Raw genomic sequence first — 18,198 nt, 5'->3', positions numbered from 1 at the left:
CGCCTCGGGGAAGGGCGCTGCTGGCAGCGCGGCGCTGGGCCCCTCGGGTGGCCGGCCCGGCTCGGCGAGGCTCCAGCCTTGCGGCGGTGCGCCCTTTCCAGCGGGTTGCCCGGTTTCGCGAGAAGCTCCCGGTCCGATTTCCAACATACGTTTCCACGTACTAATAATCSTACTCCTAAACATACCCTTCAGGCTGGTTTTCTACCATTTTCCAAAAGCGGGAACACAAAAATGTATCTTGCCCTTAAATAGTCTGCACCCCCCCTTTGAGTCTAGCATCCACACTGTCCTTAGGGTTTTTTGGAAACACATTTTAAGATACTCTCCTTTTTGTCTCTTCTGTCACCAATATCGCACTTCCTGTGGTGTTTTTCCTCAGTTGCCTGAATCACTCTTTCACATCTGGTTGCCTGGAAAGGTAGGCTCGGGTCTGCAGGGGCTGCGTGCTTGAAGAGCAGTGGGTAGCAGCGCCTGCCTGACGAAGAGCTGGACTTTCTCACGTATGTTATTTCCCTGTGTTTTGAGAAAGCGAACACATTTCCAACATTTGGGTGGGATAAACCATCTTTCCCCTAATATCATGCTCTTTCTCACRCTCTGTGTCCCATACAGAGGTACAGCAGTTCTACAGCACTCTGCCTACCTCGAAAAAAGTCTCATGCCTGATTTTCACTGAAAAAAAATGTAGTAGAAAGGCCAAGACTATTAAAGATAAATCTCTCAAATCGCAATTTACTTTTTGCAAAATAAGGATAAAGCTTGCTGGCAGAGCAGAATAGGTCATGAAATTGTGCATAAGTTTCTAATCCACTGAACTCAGAATATGAGTTTAAAATTCCTGTCCCACCTCAATGAGTTATAGTGTGGATTTGTGCAATTAATTTATTCTTTTTATTCACAGAAAGGAGAAGTCTCTGAGGCCAGCGTGTACGCGGGGGGCTTTGTGAGGATTACTCTCCCTGCAGGTTGAAGATACGGAACGGATGCTGCTGTTGCTGTAGCTCACATTGTGCTTCTTTAGTCTTCAGAAATACCGAGATCACAGACTCAAAGTCCGATTTGGCCAAACTTAACACTACCAGCCTGCAACAAGCTTATCAGTATTTCATAACTGTTGTACATAAGCGCAATATATTTTCCCTATTCCCCAAACTCTAAATTATGCTCTTCAGACTCTTGGAGGATAACACTATCCAGTCACTTTTATATCCTTTTGTATAAACAGAACGATTAAATGTAAACCTGACACGGCTATGCCCACCGATAGAGCGGTTGGCCACATAGCAGAATTTCTTTAATGTATTTCAGTTTGTGTGAATGTCACAAACGTAACAGACAGGCACTTTCCGAAGTTTTGCTTGGTTTTGATCATCAGCTGAAAGGTAGAGAAAGGAGGTGTCTTTATAAAGACAGGAAATCAACAATTGCCATTGAATCATTAACTGATCGGGAAGAGACCAAGGCCTTGTGTGACTAAAAGCTTGTCCATTTGTTTCCCAGTTGTGTCACTCAATCTAAAAGATGGGTAAGAGATCCAGTACCTACAGACCTTGCTCTGCTTGTGTCTTTAGACCATCACAACTATAGCAACTTTGTGACAGGTATCAAGTCTCTCAGTGTTTCAACTATTTTATACTTTCAATAGCTCTGGGAATTAATAACGGAAAATACAGATAATGTAATCTGCCTTTTTACCAAGTTGCTGCTATAACACTTCTGGGCTACAGTCCAATTTCAAATAAAGCACATCTCAAATTTTAAAAAGTGAACATAACAGTTTTTAAAAAATACAGTGAAGTAGATTACAGGAGAGGGAAGAAGATTGAATACTGCAACAAAAGCAAAAATAAAAGGATATGATAAAGCTTTTTTTTTACTTAAATGGTTTCAGAAGGTCCAAAGATGATTGAACTGACTATAGAATGATGGAGAGAGATGATTAAAACTGAGGCAAAGTTTAAAGGAATAGTAACTGGAAATCTTTGATTATGACTAGTAGCTCTTTCAGACATGAGAGTATGAAAAGTAAAATTTCATGTTTCCTAAGGAGCTGATTGGCTTATAAAAATTATTCATATTTATTCATAACATTTTTAAACACATTCTGCTTGCACTGATCACACATCATTTTAGTAAAAGCTATCAGTAAAAGAATAATATTAAAATATTTACATAACAGCTCAGGCTTATTGTCTGAGTAGCGATTATTTATGAAAWGAGACATCCACGCAGAAGAAACTAGCATATTTGGAAGTGCTTTAGAACAACTAGKGAAATCTGTATTAACATTAGCAAAACTTATATAACCTAGACTGCTCTAAGGTTCCATTGTAGATTACTCATAATCATATACAATAGCAAACCAGTGATGAATAGCATTAAAGTGTTATAGAAAAGAAGCCTGGCTCTGCATGTTTTTCAAATTGAAAGGTGGTGGTGGTGGTCTCTGGAAATGCCCTGTTCAATTAGCTGTTAGCATAAAGCAGCACACATGCACTCGCCTTTGCTACAAAGTCTGCTTATGAGTTAGCTAACTAGAAAAAGATACAGAGAGATGTACTGCTTCTGAAAACCATGCAAAATTAAAATACAGCAAAAAGTAACTAAAATGTATTGACAATCAATTCTTTTGCCTTACACCATGCCTCCCGCTCAACCTACCATCTCCTCAATCCCAGGGCAGTATTAAGGGAAATAGTAATTCATTGTTCAGTGACATTTCATGAGCTAAGTATGAGGAAACAATAATTGTTCGTACACAGGAACATAATAATACAGTACTTTAGTACTTCAGTGAACCTGAGAATAAATCTTGTGAAGTTAAACAAGATTTCTGCACTAATATCACATATAGAATTATGAAAAACAAATGGTGGGGGAGGGGTTTAAATGGGAAGAAACTTAAAAGTTACAGTATACTGCCTTAAAATAAGTATGAACAACTTTTTAATCTCTAATAAGATGTTAAACAGTCTATAACAAGGGATCAGAAAGTAAACTCCAATACTACTTTGTATTTTTAAGCGCAACATTCAGATAGAACAGTAACTCATATGAGCAAAAAAATTGCAAGCAAACTAACAATCACTGGGTTTTATTCCACATTTAGTTCCTCGACTCTTACCAAATGGTATTCGCAGCTGAAGTGGCACCCTTGTTCTAAACTCCTTCTCTTAAAAGGAAAAGGTTTCAAAAAATACTTTCATGACAACTTTGCTGCAGGCAGCTCCCTCATRCAGAGGACCTTGAGAGGAGATGTGGCTAATCAAAGTTTAAAATCCAGTGCGTCTCGAAGGCTATCAATGCATAATGCAATGTGTTGTTTCACTGATTACAGATCAAGTGTTTAATATGCAATTTTACCTATTATTCTAGTTTTAGTCTGGCACAATTGACTGCTCTTTTTTCTTCCGATAGGGTTTATTTGAAGCTGCTAATCAACATCGTGGTAATTAGAACTGTTTACTTCTTCAGAATTGCTATAACATACATCGTAGAAAGGAAAGGATTTTGAGGGAAATATAATACTACAGAAGACAGTGCGAAAGTAGGTCTTATTTTATCTCCACATACTGTAAAGTAAAATTAAAAAGTTGATATTGAAAAGAAGCTTTTCTCAAAACAAGTTATTTTACCAGTTTCTTACTTTTTACTCCAAATCAACATTTTAATCTCTACTAAGATGTTAAACATATTCTATTGCAAGCGATCAGAGATGCAATTCAAATACGATTTGTATTTTTAAACGTAACACATTCAAATCCTAACACTGGCATTTTCTCAAATGTTAACTGCAAAAAATTTTCAGGTCAAAATGTGTTAATGTAAGGAGTAATTTCTTTACAGTGAAGCACAGAACCCATCAGATTATATGAACAAGAATTTCACTGTGATCAAGATAATTTTTCCAGTGAGTGTAATGCTGCTAGTGAAACTAGGTAACTGCAGAGTTCTCAGTCCCTACTGAAGCCAATAATCTCTATGCAACTAAGTACAGCTCATATGAAAATTATTAGAGAAAATAATTTCTCAGTGACACTTTCTTCCTTTTGAGAGTATCAAAATCCAATTTAAGAGGAGCTAAAGTGAGAATTAACAGTATCCACAAAGTCAACACTTGACCACATGACTAYAGTAAAGCCTATCCCCCAGTTTCATAGTGAAGAATACAGCCATACATACAAAATGAGATAAGCCACATTAAAGTATTTCAACAGTAAAGGCTTTGTACTTAGAAAAGTTTTTTTCCTTAAAACAATTATGTCAGTGAATGTACATTATTCTCTGAACAACAAAGCTCTTACTGTTTTTGAAAGTTAAAATAACACACACAACATTTTGGGTAAACYTAGAAAGCACTTTTTTTYCCCCTCCACAACRGACATTCGTTTTTTTAGTTTATTCCTTTCAAAATGATTCAATTAATTCTGCACTTTTCTACTAATTRGAAATCTAAACGATACTTGAAAAAGAATTCATGTCTTTGTAATCAGACAAATTTTTCACAATTGTGTAAAGGCTATAAGTACAGCATTTAAGAAAAAGCAATATTACATAGTATGTATATAAGCATGTTAGATAAATACAGTGATATATTCAGTTTTCAAAATAATTTCAGGTGAGCCAATATTGCACATTATTTCTCAAGTTTGTTTTTTTCTAGCCCAGCTAGATTGAAGCAGTCACAGTAAAGTTCTATTTATTATTACCATCTTAAGATTTGTACATAAACTGCATGCGTATTAACACTTATGGAAGCATTTGAGTAAAAAAGATTATTAACATATTAGTCTTTATAAAACTTACGATCCTTATTGAAAATGCCTAAAAACATCACAATAGAAATACAGTCTTCTGAGAGGTTAGAATCTTTTTTTTTAATATGACGTATAATGGACTGAATGGCTTTTATTCATCCACTCAATTTCTTAAGTTCATACAAAATTCTCTCCAGGGCAAGAGCTAGCATGCAAAATAAACACATTACACCTAAGCAAATGGCGACTTAACCAGAGGCTGAATAAGTGGCATAGGCAGTTAAGAGTCCTGTAGAGAAGATGAAGACTTCCACTTTGAATCATAGTTAACATTACACAAAACTCCTTAAAAGGTGTTCATGGTGCAATCCTCAAATTTGTACATCTAGATCACAAAGTATTTATCTTATATCTTTGTTAATTATCCTATATCAATTCTTCGTGACATGTAAAGAAGTTCCTCTTCATATCTAGATGAAAACTGCTGATAAAATGAAACACACTGAGAGTTAGTCCCAAATGAAAAATATTACTAGCTTTTCTACATTGCCAGATAATTCAGCACAATGAATTGCTGTAAAACAGATGCATAATGCATATGTAATTATTCAGACTATTTCACTGGCCACTATCTAATGGACTCATACCACTTTCTTAAAGTGGAGCTGCAAAAGGTAAAACGTCAGACTGCATCAGAGATACCTTCCAAGGCCTTTTATGCTAGATGAGAGGGCAAAAGATTATGACTTAATTGAAAATACATTTTGAAAATCACATTGTTTAGACCAAATTTTTATCATACTGYATTTTAAACTTGCAATGTTTCCAAAAAATCTTCTGCATTACAGATGCATATATTTGCATACACAAAAAACATGAAAAGTAACATCACCTCCCAGAATTAAAAAAAAAAAAAAGCTACTACTGAGAAGCTGAATATATTTGTGAATATTTATACCTGAAGCTTAATTACTAATTGTGCATCAACTTTATACAGAGACATACCTTTATATTGCCAGTAAGTTGCTGTTCTGTCTATTCCGTAGATAGAGTCATCACATGAAGTAAAAATGACTCTAATCCAGCTATAGCTACAGATTAATGGCAAGATGACTGGAAAACACTGACAAGCATCCAGTGATTCAGACAGGCACAAAGATCTTTCCATGTGGATATAGCTGTGGAACTGAGATCTAGGATTACAAACCACGCAAGAAACAGCACGTTTTCAGAGGGAAAAAAAAGATGTTAACTAACATGAAGCAAAATGGGAGCAAACATGCCATAGTTCGCCATTTCTYGCATTTATTGTGCCACTGTAAAACTTCTCAGGTTTGCTCAAAAGCCTAGGGATTTAAAAGGAATACTTCAACTACATTTAAATTAAAAGAGCTAGGTAAGGTTTCATCATGGATCTTCCACTGCCAGTAGTGTTCAGTCACAGTAAGGCTCTTTCCTACACTACATGAAACTTGTCCCACCCAGCAAACTCAGAGGGCAGGAGGTAAGAGGTTCTCTATATGCCTCTGCATGGAATCAAAACTGATGGACACAGTTCAGCTAAACATTAGACATGATCTGGATTGAAGTTTTCTTGATCTCTCCCTTGAACTCAAGACAATCTTCCTGAACAGATTAAACCTCAGTGGCAAAAACATTTTCCTATTCATCTTTGATTCATTTATCCAAAAAATAGTGAGAAATCTTTCCAGTATCTTAGGTAATAAAAATGTTCTGGATTTTAAAAGTATATTTTTAGAAAGGTGCAGGCCAATCGTGTTACATTTTCATCAACCCACTGCTTTTCAGTGAGTTCACTGAAAGGCTTCTGGCATTGAAGATACTGATGTAGCAGGGTATAGCAGCTCRAGTTACCTCTCATCACTTCCTAAATTCAATCAATCATTATAAAGAAGAAAAGCTTTACATTTTCATTAATTTTGGTTTGAAATATTCCTGACTACTCCCTTGTAATAAACTTATGTTTATTTATTAAAAAAACATCATTGTTTTCCCATTACTGTCTGAATGYATCTGGAGCAAACAATTAAAACTTAAGCATCTACAATGCCATACTGCATTCAGACATTTTCCTTGTTGCTGTCAGTATTAGCACAGTTAAACTTGACAATTAACTCTGTTGGTTAGACCACCAGAGGGAGTCAAAAGCTGCATATAATTTCTGAAGGTTTATAGGCCTCCAGATTAAAGGTATTYATGGAAATTGGTATATGTTGTGAGTACTACAACAAATGGCTAAGAAACACTAATGAAATTAAGGGAATTCATCACTCTAGCAGCTGTTGAGGATGAAGAGAATTAAAAAATCCTAGCAATCTCTCAGTCCATAAAAATGTGATACAAAGAAAGAAGCGATCAGCAAATACTTTTGCTCTGTGTTTGGAAAGCACCGGAATCGTGCGTTGGTGCTAGTTTTTTTCAGTAATGTTAGTAAGTGGGGAGAATTCTTAAAAATCAGTATTTCCAGACTCTGCACACAACAGTTCAGAAACAGAAGATCACTCTCTTCAATCTGATCACGTCTGTCCTGAATAGCTCATGGAACATCAAAGACATCCTTGGAGAATGTTAAAGTTGTGCCTATAGACAGCGGAAGGGTACAGACTGACTAACCAAACATGACTCTAAGAGAACATCCTGGAAAATTAAATACAAAGTTACATAAGTTCCAAAATCCTGGTCTTTGCAGAGAGGGCAAGAGGCCTCCTAGGATCAGAGCTGGGTCAAATTCCAAGACCGTTCTTCAAAYGGGTAAACGTGCTAAGAGCTGACAAAATGTGGACCCCATACCAGAAGTGCTAGCTGCTATTTCTGTACAGCAGTTACGAGTTCAGAGACCTGGTCAATCAGTAATCTATCTCTGACTACAGTAATTGGCAGAACCAGCAAAATATTAGCTTTAGCTTTTGAAAATTAAGCTGCAGGTAAAGAAAATAGGCTTTACAAATAAATCAATAGAAAATAAAATAATAATAGCCTGTGCCAAACAAATTTACACAAGAAATAAAATCTTCTTTTAAAGTTATGAGGATAATTAACTATTGGGTCAAATACCAAGAAGGCAGTGGATTCTTCACCTCTTGATGTCTCCAAAACAAGACTGGCTGCTTTTTGGATAGCATGTGGTGGTCAAGCACAAGTTATTTGCTCAAAAGAGTAAATGCTTTAAATCTGATACCTATTTTGCTCAGGAGGTCAGACTACAATGGCTTTTATTTGTACATTCAATCTGAATTTACTTCGTATTACTATAATGAAAAGACCAAACCAGCACAGAGGAAACATCACTTTAAAATAGTTTTGAATTTATTTTATATGTTTTCCAAAGACAGAGACCATATATGTGGGCTCTGATTTTTACTTACAAGTGTATCTTAGAATAAGAAGACACATTCAGTCATTTTAGATGCATATCAAAGTACATACATCAGCATCGTGAACTATTTAAACACGACTAAGTCAGCTAAGTATTACACAACAGCACATAGCTGGAGGATTTCTGCAGATTAAAAAGAAAGCAAGCAAAAGCCTCCATCTCTCTTCCGTAATTAAAAACAAATTCATGAGCTAATGAGAAGCAATACTTGAGGCATCCTGGGACAAACTTACAAAGCAGCTCAGTAAAAATAGGGAAGTGTCCAGCTAAAAAGTACAGGGAGAAACTGAGAAACTGCTCTTCGTTACTCTTAGAGGGAAAAAGTTCTCACCTAAAAACTTGTATTATGTCTATTTAGAATAGAAAGCAATGCCTGTGCTTTTTAATTTGCTGTTTGGGAGCATAAAGGCTAAAGTAGGAAGCAAGAATATTTCTGTAACTACAGCTGATTATGGATGGTCCTTTCTGTAGGCTTTAAACTTTCATCTCTGGTTCAAAACGAAGATAAAGAGCAGTGTTTCTRCTTCCTGCTGCTTCCAGGTATGGGTTCTTGAGCTTCAAAAGTTTCACATGTGTAGAGCAAAGCAAATCTCTCCTGCATGTTTCTGACCTAATCCCAGTTCAAAAATTAAAAGGCAAATAAGCCAGCCAACCTTGACAGCTGTTCAGAGAATGTCAAGATCTGAATTTGAAGGTGCTATATGAGTTTGCACTTTTTGGTTAACACTCATCCTTAAAGTATAGACTTTAAAGTTATACCTTCCATTTAGCAAATCTAACAGTTGTCTGATGAAAGAGATTCCTGTGCAATAGCCAGTGTATAATAAGCTATGTATTTCTACASTTCTGATTTTTATTCCTTCTACATATTGTAYACTTGACTACAATTCTTTTTGAGCAGARAGATCCATGCATCACCTTTCAGGACAAGTAGAAAGACATAAATACAAATAGAGAAATAAAAGAGGGAAACAGATCAATAGACAGCTCACAGAAGGAATAGAACCAAGAATACAATATGGGGAGTGAAAAATTAAAGAAAATAGTCTATATAACATGCTTAACCCARATGTTAAAATGCATTCAATTCAAATAATAGAAAAATGCAGTTTTAAGGTATACTGATAGCATGACACCACAGGACCTAAGCGCATAGGCATATTCATGATTCTTCTTTAAAAATGAGCTCCTGACAGTGCCAGAGATCTGTAAAAGCTCTGACTGCTCCAAACACTGTATCAGTCTCAGAAATTTGTTCAGATACTTCTCCCTACCACCATAGAAGGCAACAGAGCGCCTGATTTGCCAAAARCTGCTGTTCATTCACTGTTTTTTAGCAAGGCTTACAAATAAGGGGAAGTATCTCTAAGACAGATGCTCCAGTAGATTTTCCTAAGCTGGTGAGTGGCTCCGGCAGGACTGGTTAACAGGAGACTGGGCTTGCCATCTTCCAGATCAGCATGTTCCACTTTCACAGCTCTGGAGAAGACAGACTTGTTGGTGTCCGGCTCTACAGATCGGTGGTGAGCTCTGAGCAACTCCAGAAAACAGCTTTCTTGAATTTCTTCCAAAACCACATTCACTGAATGATGATCTCATCTAGTTCTGACTTTTCCACTGGATCCAAAATTCAAACTCTATCTTCACTGTCCAAATATTCTTATATTGGGTAAATTTAATCACAGCAATTACTCATCTTGCCTTTGGTTAAACCTCTGCCACAAGGTTTTGTGCTGTTTGTTGATGCGATTAAAGAATTTTAGATAAGGGCATACTTGTTGTAAAGAAATCATCACCAATCTGCTGATAGCTGGCAGCTAAGCCAGCAATTTTTGACATTTATGAATACAATGAATTAAGAAAATCAACATTGGAAACATACATGTTGCCACCTTTGCAATTTGAAAATGTCAATATTTTTGTACAAGACAGAAGCTGAATCTATTTTTTTTCCTAAAGATCTTAAGTTAAACTGGAGACTTTGGGGTACCCTTTAAATGATCCTCCATGCTGTGCAGCCAGAATATCCTGTAAACCATGGCAAGGCAAAGAACTCAGTAGTTCCCATTTCCCATTTCTTCCCATTTCTTTTGTTCTCCCCCCTCCCTGCCCACACTGAAACACCACATAGCACACGCTGTTCCACCTACTGCAAATTAACACAGCTTGCTCCTTTATAGCCGGCTGTCAAAATTCAGATTTCTCACCGATTTGTTCCTTGCCTCTGTAGCTTTACAGGTAAAAGGTAGAAGTTACAGATAATCTCCTCTACTTGGACTCGAGCAAAAGAATTTGATAGAAAATAAAAGAATCTTGGAGGTTTCTTTCTCTACAGGTGAAAGATCGGTACAATAAGGATATTCACTACTGTCAAAATTTGCTGCAGTAGCATCTCAGTAATACTATCAATATTGAAAGCCAATGACACAGCTTTATTCATTTTTATAATAGGTTAAAATTAAAGACCTGTTCTCACTTTGGTGTTAGCGTGAAAACAGATCTCAAATTTTCCTTTTAATTTGACAGTTTTAAAATTGAACTAAGTGACTTGCCAGGGCTCAATTCCAATGGGCTGCCATGGTGACACACAGCAAGTGTAACAGTGTTAATTCTTGAACTTAAAAGCTGCAGGGATACAGCACTTTCAGTTCTAACTGGTACAGTCACTGCACAACCAACCTATCGCTACACGTGAGCCTGTTTTGTATGGCTGAGCTAAATATTCAAGGGTAGGAATTCACATTACATCACACATCTGAGAAAAGCTTTGTATGAGATAAGCACTTAGTGCTTCAGAATATTAATTTAGCTTCACTTTCCCACTATTATATTGATTTTAAAGGGGAAAAGAATAAAGATTGTTACTAGAAAGGTAAGTTCTTTCAGACAATATAAACGTTCTTCTATCTCCTAGTCCCCTCTGTCAGCACAATGTTGAGAAAAACTTCTTTGCAGCATAGTCTTTAAATATAACTATTTTGGTTTTTCCTTCTTCTTACTTTGCTGTAATGTTTATCAAAGTAAAATTACCTTTGTATTACGAAAAATGTTGCAAGTTTGCAATTAGTTTGCAGTTTCATCTGTCATGGATTTTTGATCAGCTCCTTGCATCAAAGACTGATCTAGTCTGATTAGTCTGATCAGACTAGATGAGACATCAGATTAGACTGACTAAAGAGACTGATGCAAGACTAATCTGGCTGTATTCACAAAGTTTGAAATGCAGATTAGTTGCTAATTTTAAAAAGTAATTTGAAGTGTGAATAGTACGAACTCCTTTACATAGCTCTTAACATAGTTTCCAAAAATCAGTCTAAACAAAATGCTTCTAAATTTAACTCTCATTTTCTTAAAAAATAGAACTATAACATATTCAGTTTTGCAATACTTCACTGCTACTATTACTTTGGATTAAATCTGGAATCAATTAAYCCCTTTTATTCTCAGTGCTAATATTTTCAAGAAAATTCCTCAACCATATTAACAAATRTATATATTTTTTTCYTCTTGTTGGCTGGCTGAGAGATGAGAGAAACACCAGAAACAGAAAAAGGGTAGAGCGTATGGCCAAGAAGGAGTAAGAATGCCCCTGGAGGTGACACTAAGCTGCTGAACCCGCCCAAACCACCTCCTCTACTGAAATGCTTACAGTTCATTTCCCAGGCAGTTGAAAACTTCCCTTTCTATCGCCCGGAACCCAAACATCTTCAAAATTTATGARTTCCAACTTAACTAAAAGAAGAATCCAGATTTTAGCCCAAGAACAGATTTCATAAGCACCTTTTCAAATAAAGAACTGATTTTTTTGTTCCTCTCACCCTGATATGGTTTATAAAGGGCATTAGGGTCTAAAACCCAACTGATAAAATAGTAAAGAAATAGGCACCATGGTGATTTGAACAAWTTTTTTTTCCCTTAGAATTATTTTATACAGTCTTGACTCAAATTAGTGTAAACATTTTTCAAGAGAAAATGATTTTTGCTACACTAAAAGATTCAGAGGAATATGTCTATTCTGAAAAGTTATTTTGGTGCATGAAATATGAGAAGTAAATTCTTTCAGCTCAATATTCCATTGCAATTTAAAAAGTGTCTAGTTTAACCATCTAGAAAGGAAACAGTTCTAAGCAATATTAACTGATGGAAGTTTCAAACAACTTTTGAATACATGTCCTTAAAGTTTACATTAAACTTCATTTTAAATAAATCAAGATTAAATAATATTATGTCTGATTTGTGGCTTAACTAGGCAATGCGCTGGTATCAGTTTTAAAACTGTTTTCCTTGTGACAATGGAATGTCTTATTAATAATATATAAATAACCTTTTTGAAACAGTAAACAATGAGCTTTAACTCAAAATGAAATGGCAGAAAATGTCAAGTTCTATTTTCAAAATATATTGYACATGAAACAAAAACAAGCCTATCCATTTTTTTTTTAATCATATGCTTCCAAAGGTTTTCTACRTGAAATATCAGATTTGGTATTCCTGCACAGTCCAGCTAAGAAAGTTCCCTTAAAAAGAATGTAGTTCAGGCTCTAAATAGACATTTTCTGTGGGAATTTAGTAAACTAGCRAAGTCCCATTAATGAGACACAAAAATCTAGACAGAGCAGAGGAGGAGAAAGAGTTTATTTAAAAGCTAGAAGTACCCACAGAAGGTATAGCCATGGGTGTTATCTTTCAGTTTTAATATTTAGCTTTTAGTTTTCAGAGCTTTGCCTTAGCTTCAGAATATATASTGGATGAAATAGCTAATATTAGCTTTATTTTCTTCAAATTGCCATTATTTCTGCTGTCTTGCATTCTCTCCTCTTGCTCCTTATGGGCACAGTAAGCAAGACCGCTCAAGCTGGTCTATGCAATTAAGACCACCACTTTATTCTCTGGCATGAACTGCAGGAATCACCCTGCAACTCCTGAATTTCTTCTTCTATATGGGTGTTTAATAGATGTTGGGAGTTCAAAACAAGTGATTTGTACAAATGAGAGATGGCAGGAGAAAGCTAGCCAACTGCTTTGCATTTGTTATTTTCTACTGACCTGCAGGGGCTAGACTCTAAGGAGCAAACCAAAAAGTGTTTCTCAAAGGTCAACAAARATCAGAGGGCTTTGATCTCCACAGAGCACAAGCAGCCTCACTATTACCRATCCTCTCAATCCAGATTATTCAGTCCAATATCTTGACTGAAGGAAACACCACTGTTATTCAATGTAAAAGTGACTGTTGCAGGTGGGAAGAAAGGATGTTAAAAAAACAGAAAGACCACCAACATGGTAAAAATGTCTGAAYGATACTTAAAGAATAGGAAAATATTCCAACGGAAGAGACAAAACCAGCATACACAGAAGCAGATATATGTGTGTGCACACATACAAGTACACACGCACACCTGCAGAGTTATGAAACACAGGTAGCATGGGTGACTGGTAAGGAAGCCTGCAATTCAGTATCAGTGAATATTACATGCACATGGAAATAGTAAAATAAAATAGTGAACATTTACTGCAGAAAACCTCTTCCCAGAAGCCACTCATCTCTGATCTTCCACAACGCCCTTCCTTTTCTGCAGTCCCCTTGCCTGGTCCTCTGAATTTGTGCGGGTTGCAAACTTATCTTCAAGTACAGGTTCTCCTAAAACAATGCAGATCATTTTAAATTTAGGCCAAGACACATGCAATGCAGCATGTATCTACACACATGCACATAACACATCATAAAACAACACTTCACCAAACTAATACAACATAYGTGATCACTCTGTGAATGTTTTCTGCCAAGAAAGTATTCCGTTTGTGGATGAGCACTAGGAAACGTGGCTGTGCTGGTATTATTTTGTTCAGAAAAGCAGCCAYGGAAAAGGACAAAGAAAATACGTGCCTCAGCAATGCCAATTTGCAAGTGTCAATCAGTTCTGATAGAATACTGTGTTTTTATGTGAGCYCCAAAAATGTTTAAGGAAGTTTTTAAAAGTTTTTTTTTATGGCAGTAAACAAACTATGTTTATGCCAAATGTGATGAGTCTTCTATGAAAAAAACAGCTTTAGCTGCTTTTCCTTATATAACAGGTAGAAATTTCACTAAGTCAGACAAATAGTTAGCCATGTTTCCTCCTTGGTACTTGTCTAAATCCTTTTCCATAATTTCCTATTATTAAAATTTGTATTTCTAAGAATATTACAAAGAATTACCAACAGAATGTTTAGTACTTTTAAGATTAGATTAATATAAATAACCATCCATAGTTACTTCAATCTGTGCTGATAGGAAACTTGATTTTTCAAACAAAACTGCCTACAATGCTGCTGACTGCATTGCATTTCTGAGAGTAGTAGAAAGATGCCATTAAAGTTGCTTGACCCACAGCAGCCCTGTGAAGGAAACTTACTTTGAGTACAAGCATAATTTACAGTCTAGTATCTCTTTAGCAGACCAATGTAAAGTAACCTAGTACTCAACAGTACTAATGAGGACTGGTTTGCACATTTCAGATTTGAAATAGTGATATGATTATGAAAAATAAGGTCAATGGTCTTTTATTATATATGATCTGGAGCATCCAGATACGCAGATTAGCAAAAACAACACATTTTCCTGTCAAGAGTAATGAGCCTGTTGCAAGGGACACGCAAAAAAAGAAGTGAAGTGCTCTTAGGCTGTGTAGTTTGCAATCTAGTTCATTAATGTAAATGGAGATTAGCAGCTTTACATAAACAACTACTGATCTATAAATTCAGGCAGCTCAGGCTCAAACACGCATCCTCAAGAGCTCTGTTATCTGGAGGCAGTAGAAGGCTAGAGGTGATACTCACCTCAGCCATCCCAGACAACTGCTTCAAAGTAAACACAAGTCTACACCCGAATGCACTTACCTATGCCAAAAAATTATGGTTTTAAATTTTTCTTTAATAACTACTGTTAGAGCACAAAAAACCCAAAAGTATTACTACATAAATGTTGTCTTTCATAAGTGATGTATACTCATTAACGTGAGTTCCAAGAATTTTAAACTCATCATAGTCTCTCATAAAAAGTGTGAGAAACTGGGTGTGGGGGGAGGAAAATCTGACAATATAGCTATTATCTGTAGCATTTAGTAGCTTGTGTGTGCATTCTTTGTTATTTTTAATCTTTTATTCATTTTTATTGATTTCTAAAAAGATGTAAAAAGGTATCAGTTTAAATTTCCCAACGGGGAGACAACTGTATTATGTTTCTACCCTTAAAAATTTATTTCAGCTGGGTCACAATTTTCCAAATCCATTTAATCTTCAAAACCTTCTTACATGTAAATGAAATCAAATCCCCAAACAACTTTTTTTTTTTTTTTGATGCATCTACTTTGAAGAAAACAAATTCCATGGCAAGAACTCCACAAAGTGCAAGCCACTGAACTTTACAACCTGCCCCCCCAATTCACTCCAACTGCCTGCATAACAAGTATTAATTGTAGATTTTTTCTGTATTTACAGCAAGTTTATTGGGGAGAGGGAAGGTATTTCTTTACAAATGAGCCATGTTCACTATCGAGATTACTTCCAAAGAAAGCATTCAGAAAGCAAACCTGCATATATTACATTGACAATTATTTTTCAATATTTTAACACCGGCCACTTAAAACTGGTTGTGTTATTAGCACATATACTGATCTTTAAATATACTACTTCTACATAAACAGTGCAAATCTCAATATTCACATCAACCTGAAATTAATGCTGCAATTACTGTTGACATTCACATCAAGAAAGTAGTAAAGTAATTCACATGAGCAATTCCCAAACCTCAGAATGCCATTATTAATATTAAAGAAACACAGAACAAACATGTTGGACTTCAAAGCCTTATTTTGATACACACAATCCCTGTAATCATGGATGTGTTGCATTTATCAATACTGATATCTGATGTAATTCTATAAATAAAACCACTAATATAAACAATTCCTATAACCTTTTTTGCATAGGGTTTGGATTAAGTTTACTTTAAGATACAGTAAGCTATTAACAAAATATCATATTCAATTAATTTTCCATCACACAAATTTATGTATATGCCTAACTTTTCACAATGAGTCTCTCCGATTTCAGTGGAACGACTCACATGCATAATTATTTGCAAAACTGGAGTCTTCCTTAGCACTTACATGATCCCTAATCATTGAGAATATGAGCAATAAAAGTGCTCTCCATAAACTTACAAAATACGCTGATTAATTTAATTTTTATCAGTTTATCACTGATAATGTTTCCGTCACATGATTCCAAACAGTTATGTACATACTATACTATCACAGTAGGAAATACGTCACCGTAGAACACTACAGTGAACGAGTTGTGAAGCACAGTGTTCAATATAATTTCCCTTTAGTATTCCCAGTGCATGAGTTGTTAATAACTACACTACACAAGGTGCCCAGGTCTAGTATTTGTTGCATACAATGTAAAAGCAAGATAGAAAGACCTTTGCAATTTAAAGGAAGGAATGAAAACACTGGATAATATACAGGGATTCACTCCTGCAAAGCACAGAGTTCTCCTTCACAACGACGACAACCACCAGTAAGGTGGRCTTCAGGTGATTCAACCCAGCAAAGCAGTGCTCAGCACCTTGTAGGAATAAGGATCTGTGTGCACTTTATTATAAAACATCTCAGTTTGATGTTATAAAGTGCAAAAACAAATATATTCTAATACTTTACAGTAACTATTCAATCAACYGCCATATTTGCACAATGTAAAATTCAAATAACTTGGTACACATTTCATATGGACCCTACAATAACAAATATTGAAACTGGAGTTTTTTGCATCTTTAAAAAAAATCTCAGTATTTTAAAATTGTGTAAATATAAAAAGAAAATATAAATTATAGTTAACTCTTGAAATAGATATTTCAACATGTGACCATTTTCCAAAGCACTCAATATGAAATTTCACTTTCTCCATTATTATCATTACATTTTAGAATCTGTAAAACATTTTAAAAGTCAATAACTACAGAAAGTAAAAATAAAAATATTGCATCACAGTACTACTCGCTTCATCTTATTAGACATCTATTACTTTAGAGGTTTAAAAAAATAAATAAAAAGAAATATCTAAGACATATTCCCAGTTGTTTAAAACAAGATATACGGAGTAACTTTTAGAAATAACAATACAAGAGGATTCCCATAATGCCTCCTTTTCTTCTTAGATTTCAAATAAATGAGACAGAATGTAATTATCAATTTAAAAGGTCTTCAAGAATTATATTGGTTTGGTGTACTGTACCAATGTTTCCTTACATGAAGGAAGAATCAAATTCTATGACGTTCTTCTGACAGCTAGGCAAACGCACAAGATTCAGTAAATTTATACCTTTTACAGAACATTCCTTTCTTTGAACCGTGGGGAAGAAACTGGGAGGAAGATTTTGACACCAAGAAACAATCTTCCACTAAGCTGTACCATGAGCAGCAAAGCTCCTTAATTTGAGYTTGACTGCACACTAGTATTTTAGCCCTAAGAGAGTACAATGCTGGTTGTATAATAGTATTATACTATATCCAGTGATACCAAACCTAATGCTAAAAACAATGTATTGAAATACAAAGCTAAAAAGTATGACTGAAATACATTTTTAAAGCAACAGACATATTCCTGTAGCTTGTAAGCCACAGGGAGGAAGGATGGGAGAGGACAATATAGCTACTACCAAGTTTATAAACACTTAAGTCTTCTAGACAGGATATTCTCTGCTTTTCAGTCAGAGAACTGGAAGATGGTTTCTGGGTTATTGCTGTCTGTAGGGTTTGTTGACTGCAGCGTCTTTGTAGGAGTAGTTTTACCATGAGAATGAGAAGAAGAAGAATGTGAACTTTCACTGGAGCTGCTACGTGTCTCTGTGCTCGTACTTGTCTTTTTCATTTTCCTTCTTTTTGCAAGAGGTGCCTTGTCAACATTCTGGAGACAAAATCCTTCCCTTTTGTACTTGTTAAAGGCCTGTTAAAAAATAAAAGGTAATTCTAAAGTTCTCTCTCTCTCTCTCTCTCTCTCTCT

General features: G+C 35.6%; 1 protein-coding gene across 1 annotated transcript in view; it reads right to left on the bottom strand.

Moving 5' to 3' along the window:
* Positions 1-15,729: 15,729 nt before the first annotated feature.
* Positions 15,730-18,198, bottom strand: part of RPS6KA5 (ribosomal protein S6 kinase A5) — a 65,980-nt gene continuing 63,511 nt past the window's right edge. The window contains exon 17 of the mRNA XM_085317556.1: positions 15,730-18,141. Coding sequence (XP_085173682.1) covers positions 17,902-18,141 — 240 coding nt within the window. The 3' untranslated portion in view covers positions 15,730-17,901. The remainder of the gene's footprint in view (positions 18,142-18,198) is intronic.

The sequence above is a fragment of the Rhea americana genome, unplaced genomic scaffold (genome assembly GCF_003343005.1).
Source record: "Rhea americana isolate MKP2758 unplaced genomic scaffold, rheAme1 scaffold_5, whole genome shotgun sequence".
Lineage (NCBI taxonomy): Eukaryota > Metazoa > Chordata > Aves > Rheiformes > Rheidae > Rhea > Rhea americana.
This window is presented reverse-complemented; position numbering and strand designations above follow the sequence as displayed.